Source organism: Thamnophis elegans, chromosome 14 (genome assembly GCF_009769535.1).
Source record: "Thamnophis elegans isolate rThaEle1 chromosome 14, rThaEle1.pri, whole genome shotgun sequence".
Lineage (NCBI taxonomy): Eukaryota > Metazoa > Chordata > Lepidosauria > Squamata > Colubridae > Thamnophis > Thamnophis elegans.
This window is the reverse complement of record NC_045554.1, coordinates 27,417,043-27,429,070: the sequence shown is the minus strand read 5'-3', so window position 1 is coordinate 27,429,070 and position 12,028 is coordinate 27,417,043. Positions and strand designations below refer to the sequence as shown.

Sequence of the window (12,028 nt, the reverse complement as noted above, 5' to 3'; positions counted from 1 at the left end):
TCACCTGGTCTTCTGGTTTCCGGCACTCCCACCTGTGCATGCGCACGCTCCCATTTCGACACGGAACACCAGTTGACTGGAGTGCATTTGCATGCCAGAACCCACAAGAGCAACGGGCAAAGGTTCTGTGTGCCACTTCCGGCACCCGTGCCAGAGATTTGCCATCACAATCCTAGTGCCGCTGTTTCGTCTTCATATCAATGCTGAGAGAGATACCATATAGACGAGGTGCCAAGAATGAAGGATGCAATACGTTTTTAATTTAGGTTTGAGTCTGGCTGAGATGCTCTTGTTAATCTATTCTGGCTCCTCTCACTTTATCAACTTTGTTGAGCTTGCAAAGAATCCATTCAGAAATGCAAACGAATCTCTCCATCGAAATGAGTTTCTGCATTTGTGGTTGACTTGGATGGCATTGTCTCTAAATCAGGCAGACAATTGGATGCTATTGATAAATGCAAAGAATGGCCTGTTTTTACTCAAACCAGATCAAGGTTTTTAAAAAGTTCTTATCTTCTTAACTTTAGACCACCCACTTCAGAAATCTGACTGGATTCAAAGATCCAAACCCAACTGATAAGTCAGACCTGATCACTTTTGATCAATTGAATTGAATCAGTGGTTTCAGGTTAAATCTGATCCAATCTACAGGCCCATTTAACTCCCAAAGAATACAGGCAATACTGTGACCCGTGGGTGGGTTCCGGCTGATGCTACTGCCGCTTCGCTCAGGGATGCGCTGCGCACTATGCGCACATGCGCAGTACTAAGAAAATTGCTTCTGCACATGCCCAGAAGCAAAACACAAGATGCCGGCACCTACAGCACCACCAAGAGAACCAGTTCAGGGGCATGGCAGGCCAAGTTACTACCTACTCAGCCGAAGTGGTCCAAATTGGTAGGAACTCACCTCTGCTGTGACCTCTAGGAAATCATTGTTTGGGGTGGGTGGGTGGAGAGATTCAAATAACTGTCTTTCTTAAGCAGGGCAAGAAATAGTTGGAAACTTTTGTTTTATGGAATACCAGTTAACACATTTAAAAATGGAATAATGCAGTGGTGGGATTCAAATAATTTAACAACCGATTCTCTGCCCTAATGACCAACTGGGTAGGTGGGGCTCGGTGGTCATGTGGCTGGGTGGGTGTGGCCAACTCAACGTCACTCACGTTGATGGGCGCTTCGCCTTAGCTGTGACAATGTCATAAGGGATAACCGGAGAGGCAGTTTCTGGAAACAGGGCAATAAAGATGAGGCTAGAAACCACACCAGAATGTTTCCTTCCTGCCTTCCTTACAGGATTAGCCCTGTAAAGTGGGAAAAACACAAAAGGAGATTACTTCCAACAACCGGTTCTCCCAACTGCTTAGAAAGTTAACAACTGGTTCTCCCAAATAGGTGCCAATTGGCTGAATTCCACTACTGGGATAATGTAAGCAAACCATCAACAGCCACGCACTGCTGTGTTAGTCTATGCATTGCTTTGGATTTAGAGTCAGATTGAGCTCCTGGCTAATTGAACATTGGGATTCCAAAGGAAATGGCAATTTATGTTCCTCAGGGTTCTCCAATCCATTGTTCTCCAATCCATTGAACCCAGAAGGAAGAATTAAGATTATTTTATCCAACCTTCTTCAGCCTCATGAGAATAAAACATAGGACTTTTGCATTACATTCTCGGGAGGGGTGAAGTTGGAGCAGGAAAGGCATTAAAATATTTAAATATTTAAATATTTATCTTCTAAAGCAACAACAGGAAGACTTCCCCATACTGCAGATCATGCAGATATGTTACTTTGCTGTGGTCTGAACCAGGCCAAGGTGTTAAGGCAGGCCATCAGAAACCATCTAGTCGGGGAACAAATATCCTTGGTGAAACTCTGAATGCCTTTGGCAAAACTCCTGCAATCGCTTGCAATCAAGCTTAAAGTCTGTACAGATTCTCTGTCATCCAGGTCCTGGTTGTCCCAAAGGTGCTTTTTCAGGAGGCAAATGGACTTCCTTGGTTTTTTTTTTCTTTGAAGACGTATCACTTCACACCCAAGAAGCTTCTTCAGCTCTGACAGGATGGTGGGGGAATGGAAGGATTTATATTCAGATACAGATGAACGGAGTTGGAAGGGAACTCGTAGGTCATCTAGTCCAGTGTTTTTCAACCTTTTTTGTGCAAAGGCACACTTTTTTCATGAAAAAAATCACAAGGCACACCACCATTAGAAAATGTTAAAAAATTTTAACTCTGTGCCTATATTGACCATATATAAAGTGTTTTTCCCACGGCACACCTTACACTATGTCACGGCACACTAGTGTGCCGCGGCACAGTGGTTGAAAAACACTGATCTAGTCCACCACCACCCCACTCCTCAAGCAGACCCTACACCATTTTTGACAGATGGCAGTCCACTCTCTTCTTCAAAGCTTCCAGAGATGAAGCTCCCACAACTTTTGAAGGCAACTTCTGTTCCATGGGTTGATTGTTCTCTCTGTTGGAAAATTTCTCCTTATTTCCAGGTTGAATCTCTCCTTGTTCACTTCGCATCCATTATTCATTGTCTGGCCTTCAGGTACTTTGGACCCCCTCCTCTCTGTGGCAGCCCCTCAAATATTGGAAGACTGCTATCTTGTCTCCCCTGGTCCTTCTCTTCACTAGGCTAGCCATGCCCAGTTCTTACAACCATTCATCGTATGTTTTAGCCTCCAGTCCCCTCATCATCCTGGTTGCTCTTCTCTGCACTCTTTCTAGAGTCTCAATATCTGAATATAAATCCTTCCATTCCCCACTATCCTGCCAGAGCTGAAGTAGCTTCTTGGATGAGAAGTGAAATGTCTTCAAAAGAAAAAACAAGAAAGTCTAGTTGCTTCCCGAAAAAGCACCTTTGGGACTTGCAATCAAGTTCTCATCTCTGGTGGCTACCAAACCAAAACTTGTTACAGGCTTGGGGTATAAAGTTCAGAGAAGGGAAAAAATGGTTTGTTGGCCAAGACCTAGTGGAAAAATTGGGTATTAGACTTCTTGTTGTTCCTTCCTCCACCCCAAGAGCAAACAAATCTCATTTCTAGACAGAAATGCATTGGAAGGAAGGGAGGGAGAAGAGACGACACAGGTAACAAAGTTATTAGAAAAGATAAGAGTGTGCTTCTCTGCCAAAGAGAGGAAAGGACGTTGGCACCAGCCAGGCGAGGAGAAGGGAGACCCATCTGAACTTCCCTTTAGGGCACCGTCTGTCTCCTCCATGTCAGTCTCGGTTGAGGGTGCACCAGGCAGCTGCAATGGAAAGAGAAGCTCTCAGAAAAAAGGATTGGGGAGCCAGATAGGTAGGTAGGTAGATATCTGATAGATATCTGATAGATAGATAGATAGATAGATAGATAGATAGATAGATAGATAGATAGATAGATAGATAGATAGATAGATAGATCTTGGTAGGTAGGTAGGTAGATATCAGATAGATAGATAGATAGATAGATAGATAGATAGATAGATAGATAGATAGATAGATAGATAGATAGATAGATAGATGATAGATAGAGAGATGATAGATAGATATATCTAGGTAGGTAGGTAGATATCTGATAGATAGATATCTGATAGATAGATAGATAGATAGATAGATAGATAGATAGATAGATAGATCTAGGTAGGTAGATAGGTAGGTAGGTAGATATACATAGATGATATAAAGATAGATCTATCGACAAAGCTAGATGATAGATATAGAAAATAGATAGATAGATAGATAGATAGATAGATAGATAGATAGATAGATAGATAGATAGATAGATAGATAGATAGATAGATATCTGGTAGATAGACAGACAGACAGACTCATAGACATATCTGGTAGATAGATAGACAGACAGACAGACAAGAGAGAGAGAGAGAGAGAGAGAGACAGAGAGAGAGAGAGAGAGAGAGAGAGAGAGAGATCCAGATACAAATACAGATACATATATACAGTACATATACTATCTATCTATCCATCCATCCATCCATCCATCCATCCATCCATCCATCCATCCATCCATCCATCCATCCATCCATCCATCCATCTATCTATCTATCTATCTATCTATCTATCTATCTATCTATCATCTATCTCTATCTATCATCTCTCTCTCTCTCTCTCTCTCTCTATCTATCTATCTATCTATCATCTATCTATCTATCCATCCATCCATCCATCCATCCATCCATCCATCCATCCATCCATCCATCCATCCATCCATCCATCCATCTATCTATCTGCCTGTCTTTGCTGCCATTCCTATCCATCCCTGAGCTAGAAAGGGGCCTTCTTTTATTTCAATTAAACACATTTCTTGCCTTGATCCTTCCATCCATGGCCCATAACGGTTTGCAAGCAAAGGCTGGCTTCACACAACATCTAAATCCAGGTTATCGAAATACCTTTCCCACGGTTACATTACTTGGGATGACTATTCAAGACACACTTTTCCATGATGATCTCATTCACACAACCTTCTAAACAGTGGCACCCCTCCCCCCCCGGTAATATCTTCAGCCATGATCTGTTGGGTTCCATTTCAACCTATTTCAGCATGTTGTGTGAACTCAGCTCATGAAACTGACTCAGTCCATTTGTTCCTTAAAAATGAAGTGCAATCTTGTACAGGGACCCAGTCGCATCCACTTTGAGCTGGCATCATACACTGTGGCTTCGGCAAAACCAGGCTTTCTTGGTACGTAAAAGCTCAGCAGAATCAGCCATCAGTGGTGGGCTCCGGCTGGTATGGCCCAATAAGGCCGTACAGGTAGTAGACGGGAGCAGCGGCCACCGTATCAGTATGGTGGCTCGGTTGGCCCACCCGCCCGCGTTCCACACCTGCTTTTGAAGCAAGCGGGCCAATTGCATACAAGCGCACAGCGTGCAGCACCTGCACGACCTCGGCCAAACAGCTGGGTGTCACAGGTGTGGTGGAGTGCACATGCGTGCGCAGCGCACATCTGGCGCATGTACAGCACATGTCCAGGGCGTGCATAAATGGACCACGAGCAGAGTACCGGTAGTGACCCACCACTGTCAGCCATGGTTAGTAATAGAAAGGGAGACCCCCAGGAAAAGCCAGCATATCTATAATGGGAAATTGAACAGTCACCCTGGAAGAAGACCACTTTCTAGTCGGTTGCCAAGAAAACCAGGGATGGGCCAGGATTCAAGCTAGTTTCCAAGGAACTATTGATTTCTTTTAATCAAAATACTCAAAATATTTGAGCCCTGTCCCCACACCAAGACCACTCTAGATCTTAGTCTCGTCACAATTTTAGTGTTCAGACCTGGCACTGACACGCTGGAAACTCCTTCTGGCTGATTCAGCGTATCCACTTTGACATGCTGGAAGCTTTTACAGATGGGACTCTGGAGATGCCTGTGGAGGCAAGGAGAAGGACGGAGAAGAAGGTCAGCCGGTTTCTAAACTCGGAACATGGGGGGGGGGGGGAGACCAAAAGCAGAGGCCGCTATATGGTACCTTTTCCAGTCATCCTCATTCTCCCAGAATTCGTAGACAATGAAAGTGACCCCATCGGGAAGCCTGACCGCAGTTACGCTGCAACAGAGGGAGACACATTGGGGTCAATAATGAGTAGCAGAGAAATAATCTCCTGTAAAAATAAATAAATAAATAAGATATGGACGATTCATCAGCCCAAAATTAATGAAATGGGTTAAGCTGCAAACTTTTCTCCCCAGCAAGCCAAGCAAACATCTATGAATGCAGTTTTGTGGCCTGCCAGTGGCCAGAAGAGCTGGCAGCAGATTCAGACAGTGAGGAAGTTGGGGAAGAACAGGGTCAGTCCTGGAATCTGGGGAAGGCTCTGATGAGGGCTCTGTGTTGGAGGCAGAGAGGGGGCCAGGGCCCTATGCCAGTTATCAGCTGCCTTCAGAATCAGACATCAGTGAGACAGACGAACAGCTGGAGCCTGTTCCCAGTGTGCACATGCGCAGAGTTGCCAGATGAAAGGACCAGTTAAAGAACAGGGGTCGACTTGGGAGTAAGGCCACAGGTGGATTGTGAATTGCCCCTCCCAGAGGAAATAAAAGAGGAGCGAAAGGGGGGTGGAATTTGCAGGAGACAATTAGTTCGCTTAATTGGTTCGTGACTCTCCGAGGCTCCTTGCCAAGTTTTGCAGATATAAGCCTGGCAGCTCTCCAAGCCAGATAAGGTCTGTGACTGTAAATCCTCCCCTACTTTGCTGGACGTGAATGAGCAGAATTCACAGTCAATTAATAAAAGGGTTTTTTGCCGGGACAAGGAGTTTGCTACATGCTCTCGGGAAGCCTTAGTCAGAACATGCAGTTACCTTTCTACAACTGATAACCTGGGTAAGTAAACTCATCCAAGAATCTGCTTCCTCTATGATGTTCAAGACTATGGAGGGTCCTCAACGTGGAGGCCTGTCACCCACCAGCCCCTCCAGCAGCCAAATCAGAGAAGGAGGAGGCATGGGAGTCAGGGTCAGCATCAGGGCAACCTGAGAGCTCCTAGGGGGAAGAGGGAATGGAGCTGGCAGAGAGAGAGACAGAGGCAGAGCCTGGGCTGTCCGTCAGCCCTCAGATGGAGAGTCAACAGCCCCCAGGCCTGGAGGAGGCTGATGAGGAAGAGGAGGAACAGCTGGGTCCAGTGCCTGACGTGTGGATGCACAGAAAGCAGAGGAGAGGAGAGCAGTGGAAATCTATGGGCCGGTCCTTGGGACAGAAGAGCCACCACTGCTGGCAAAGCACCACCCAAGCTCTAGGGATAAAAGGCAGGGGGCGGAGATAATTAAAGGCCTGGAGAGTAAAGCATATGAAGAACAGTTGCAGGATTTGAGTTTGGCTAGTCTAGAGAAGAGGACTAGGGGTGAAATGATAGCAATATTCCAGTATTTGTCACAAAGAAGGCAGGACAAAAAACAATGGGTGGAAAGCCAGCAAGGAGAGAAGCAACCTAGAACTAAAGAGAAATTTCCTGACGGTGAGAACAATTAAGGAGCGGAATAGAAGTTGCCTCCAGAAGTTGTGGGTGCTCCATCACTGGAGGCTTTCAAGAAGAGACTGGACAGCCATTTGTCTGAAATGGTATAGGGTCTCCTGCTTGAGCAGGGGGCTTGACTAGAAGATCCCTTCCAGCTCTATTTTCTATTCAATAGAAATTCTGGTACCAGCTGTGGTTATACATTGAAGTCTCTGTGCATTAGCATTAAGCAACAATGTGATATTGGTTATCAGCATCCACCAAACTTTCTGGAGTGTTGGGTGCATTTAGAAGTTCTGAGAGCTCCTTGTGGGTGTTCTCACTGAATGTTGTTGTGATCCAATTGCACCTTTACAATTCCATTGAGAAAAGTAAAAAAAAATAATAATGGAAAATGAAAGTGATGTTTCCTGCTGCATTCTAGCTCTCTCCCTCTCCTGCTAATGTATTTTCTAATAATGTTGATGGAGCCCAGAGGTTTTTCTTCGAAACAAACATGGATTTTGGAGATGCGCACTCTGTTTTGGTTATTAAAAAAAGAAGAAGGAAAGAACGTTTAATTAAAGCAATATTTTTTCCCCTAGTAAAACCAGCACAAGCAGCTTGAGGATTGGAGAAGAAGCTCTCTGTGGAGAGCTACACAACTGAGCTACTAATAGTTGTATTATTTGACCAAGGTTTAGAAAATGAATGAAGCTGCTCCTTGCTGCTAAAAAACAACCAAGCTTCTGTCAGAGTTTGTTGCAAAAAAAAATCCAGAAAGCACACACAGGTAACTGATTCAGCTGGATTCATTAACTTATTTATAGAAATATGAATAGATGAATAAATGTACAATACCAACAGGTGGTTCTTCCAAGTAAACACAAGGCAGGAGAGTTACAGGCAAACACAAGCAGTTAATCTGTTAGTTTCATATCAGCAGACAAGCCCAGACCAGAGTGCTTAAGTTTACTTCTCAGAGCAGCAGACTGCTTAAGTTTCTGTTTCAATTCTTTGCACAGACTCAGATCTGTTTAAGCTCCCATTGGCTGACTTACCGTATTTTTCGGAGTATAAGATGCACCTTTTTCCCTCAAAAAAGAGGATGAAAATCTGGGTGCATCTGATACACTGAACACAGCATTTTGGCCTCCCGAAACCCTGCCCCCTTTATAAAAATGGCCATCCATAGCCTTTAGGAGGCTTCCAGAGTGCTCCTAGTGGCTGAGGAGGACAGAAATGAGTGGAAAATGAGCCGTTTTTTGCTCATTTTTGCCCCCCCCCAACCCCTAGGAGCACTCTACAAGCCTCCTAAAGGCTATTAATGCCATTTTTTTTACGAAAAACGGGCCGTTTTTGGGAGGTCTGCAGAGTGCAAAAAAATTTCTTTTTTAAATTGCCTTTCAAAATCTTGGTGTGTCTTATACTCCGGTGTGTCTTATACTCTGAAAAATATGGTAGTTGCTACGCCTATTCATTGCCTGACCTTGTTCCCATGTCTCTCCCAGTCATGAGTATCTTAACAGCTTCTTAAATCAGATCGTGCTCAGATATTCTATTCCTGAGTCCTTTTGATTCTTTGCAGCCCAACAGAACACTGAAAACAAGTTGTATGTTGAGATGGTGGAGTGGTGGTGGTTAAATAAGTTGGTAGTCTCCTGCTTGAGAAGGGGGTTGGACTAGAAGACCTCCAAGATCCTTTCCAACTCAGTCTGTTTAAAGAAATATATCAGGCAAGGAGTTTGGGATGATGTCTCCTTATCTGTCCATCATCAGAACAACCCAAAAACATGGGGGTAAAATTTAGAATAAAAATTTAAAAAACTGGGAAGAGAAAGAATGAAATCGAAAAGTAGGCCAGATTCAGACTGGGGCTGCATAGAAAAATATCCCTGAATTTCACTCCCCAGTGGATTTGAATAATTGAGCAATGCATAGGAGACCGCCATGCTTCTGAAGATGCCAACCACAGCTGGTGGAAAAATGTCAGGAAATCTGTTGTCTAAAAACCAGGGTCACCAAACTAGATGTAAGAAGGAACAATTCAGTGAGAACAATTGCCGTAGTTTTCGGAGTATAAGGAAACTCCGAAGTATAAGACGCACCTAGCTTTTCGGGAGGAAAACAAGGGGGGGGGGGAAATCTGACTCTGCTTCCCAGCAATTTGCCTCCTTGCAACAAGTAGCAAACAGTACAGACAATATGCACTGTTTGTGGTGTTACATTTCAGACTATACTTGTACAGATGCTGTTAAAATGGATGTTCTTTCTGGAAGTATAGTTATTCTATGCTATTTAAAAGAAGATACAATAGCACTGGGCCTCTTCAGATCAAGCATTTATTTTAAAAGCTTCTTCATTTTGTTAAGCTGCCTAGAGCAATAATAAAGCAGACTTTAAAAAATAAGTCTAATAATGTGAACATTGTATAGGCATTTATAGTTATTGACTTACCTCCTTGCAGCAAACGGCCTGTTTAGCACAAGGAAAAAGAAATCTGCCTCTTGCCTCCCAGCAATTTGCCTCGGGGAGCAAACAGCAAGTTTCATTCTCAATTTCAGCATGGGCCTCCTGATCATCAGCTGTTCAGGCTGCAGGGATTTCCATAGCCTATTGCAGCCTCTGCAAGGCCCATTTTCCCCATTTGCTGCAAGGAGGTAAATTGCTGGGAGGCAGAGGCCAAAGGATGACGGTGGGTGGGTGGGGCTACATTCAGTGTATAAGACGCATCCAAATTTTCACCCTCTTTTAGGGGGGAAAGGGTGCATCTTATACTCTGAAAAATACAGTAATCAGTGAAACGACTCGTCTCCAGAAGTTGTGGGCACTCCTCTGTTGCTGGAGGTTTTTAAAGAAGAGACTTGGCAATCACTTGTCTGGAATGGTATAGAACAGCGAGGGTGAAACTTTTCGGCACCAAGTGCCAAAAAGGGAGCATGTGTGTTCTTCTGGGCCGCAACCCAGGGGGCATCCATGCACCGGAAAATGAACTTCTGGTTTCTGCCGCATGCATGTGCAGTGGCCAGCTAGTCTTCCGGTTACTGGCACGCATGTGCACGCAACAATCAGCTGCCTGGCACGCATGCTTACACTGGACAACGGAAAACCAGCTCTTCCAGTTTCCGGCACTGCCTCATGTATGAAAGCCAGCTGATTGTCGCAGGCCTATGCACGCCAGAAACCTGGAAAAAGAATGGGTGATGCTGCATGTGCCAGGTGACATGGCTCCGCATGCCACTTTGGGCATGCGTGCCATAGGTTTACCATCATGGGTACAGAATCTCCTGCTTGAGCAGGAGGTTGGACTAGAAGACCTCCAAGGTCCCATTCCACCCTGTTATTCTGTTGAACCCTGAAGCTCAGTATGCTCCAACAGTTTTGCCAACTACTCTCTTCTTTTTTTAAAAAAAAAGTTTTTTATTTTTATTTCTCATACGTATGTTCACAAATATACAATCTCATAACTATTATTATTAATATATGTTATAACATTTATGACAATTTCTTCTTCCTCCTGAAATTAAAAACATAACCGAGATTGCTTTTCTACCATCTCGTACACCCATCTTGTTTTGCAACAACCCTACTTCTTCTTTGTTCCCCTTTTCTCCTTCCCTTCTTTCTTTTTTCCTGTCTCCTTTCCCTTCTCTACATCCCCCCACACGGCTCCCTTCTTCTTCCCTTCTCTATCCCTTCTCCTACTCTTACTTCCCCTGCATTTCTTCTTCTCCTTTTACCCTTTCTTCTTTCTTCTTCCTTAGTTCTCTCCCTACCTTTCCCTCTACTCCTCTCTACATTTCCTCTTTTTGTTGTGTTTACATATTTTCCTCTTCAATCTGGTGTGTTTTCTACCTTCTTTCCTTGTGATCACATGAGCATAGAGCATATTCAGCCATCTTGTACTTCTCCGTGCACACAATGATGCAACGTGAGGAGGGGAGAGAAATACACATGCAAAAGTGACACCTATCTACTTGTTTTCATCACAGTCTTTTTCTCATTTACTTAGATAAATGCAGCACATATCTGGACCAATTGAGGTGTGTAGGTATACACAGATGCGTGTGGATGTCAGTGTTCCAACAGATGCCCTAATTAAATCATGAGCCTCGAGCCAAGCTGAAAAGAAATCCAGTTATTTATTAAGAGCTTCATGCCAACTCTGACCCCACGTAATTTATGGCCCAGGCTTGACCCTGTGTCCCCCTCCTCCACAGGGTGTGTCATTAGTCACATTCACCAACAAAGCAATTTCAAGGGTTGTAGAGATCACACCCCTCTGGCCACTGTGAGTAACCCTGGAAGACAGCCTTGACAAATATGTCTGGAATGTGCTTTGGTTTTTGGCTGCCATGCTCTGCAGGTTCGTTTTCCCATCCCCCGTGCCTATGACAACTCAAGAGCAGGTCAGGGGTGTTTTATGAGTTCACAGTGGATACACACCCATCCTGATTAGATTGACACCAAATTATCTATTACTGTCTGCTTGGAGCCTGCAATATTGAGCCAAGCTCCAGATGTTGACCAGATTAATTGTTCTGTCCTAGCAACTGATGGTTTTCTTCACACATGCCACTTTATTGAGTTAGGGAAACACTCTAACAACATTTGGACAATAAACTAAGCTGGCAATCTCCTAACTTTGCTTAGGATTGTGGGGTTTGAAGATTTTGAGGGTTTTTTGTGTGTGGCTTAGAGTGTTATTTGATCTAGAGCACAAAACCCAGAATCACAGGGTTTTTTAATAAAAGAGAAAGGGGGAATATTAATATATACACTTCTGTATAATAAAATAAGAACAATTACAAGAGAAAATATGAAATGACAGACTGCATCTTAAATAAATATATATTAATATTAGAAATATATAAGTCAGCTGAATGTAATAACCATGATTAATTTTCAGTTTTATTTGTATTAGAATATATGACACCCAGGTGCCACACTGTTCACGCATTGATGTTTGTAAAAATAAATAAATCAAAAATTTAAAAATTTAAAAAATAACATAGAATCATAGGATTTAAAGGGACCTTGGAGGTCTTGTAGTCCAACCCCCTGCTCAAGC

At 43.7% G+C, this 12,028-nt stretch overlaps 1 protein-coding gene across 1 annotated transcript in view; it reads right to left on the bottom strand.

The window, feature by feature from the left end:
• Positions 1-3,239: 3,239 nt before the first annotated feature.
• The window catches only part of NECAB2 (N-terminal EF-hand calcium binding protein 2), a 190,538-nt gene continuing 181,749 nt past the window's right edge, over positions 3,240-12,028 (bottom strand). Inside the window, exons 12-14 of the mRNA XM_032231091.1 lie at positions 5,494-5,571; positions 5,300-5,391; positions 3,240-3,268 (exon numbers count right to left, since the gene is read on the bottom strand). Coding sequence (XP_032086982.1) covers positions 3,240-3,268; positions 5,300-5,391; positions 5,494-5,571 — 199 coding nt within the window. The remainder of the gene's footprint in view (positions 3,269-5,299; positions 5,392-5,493; positions 5,572-12,028) is intronic.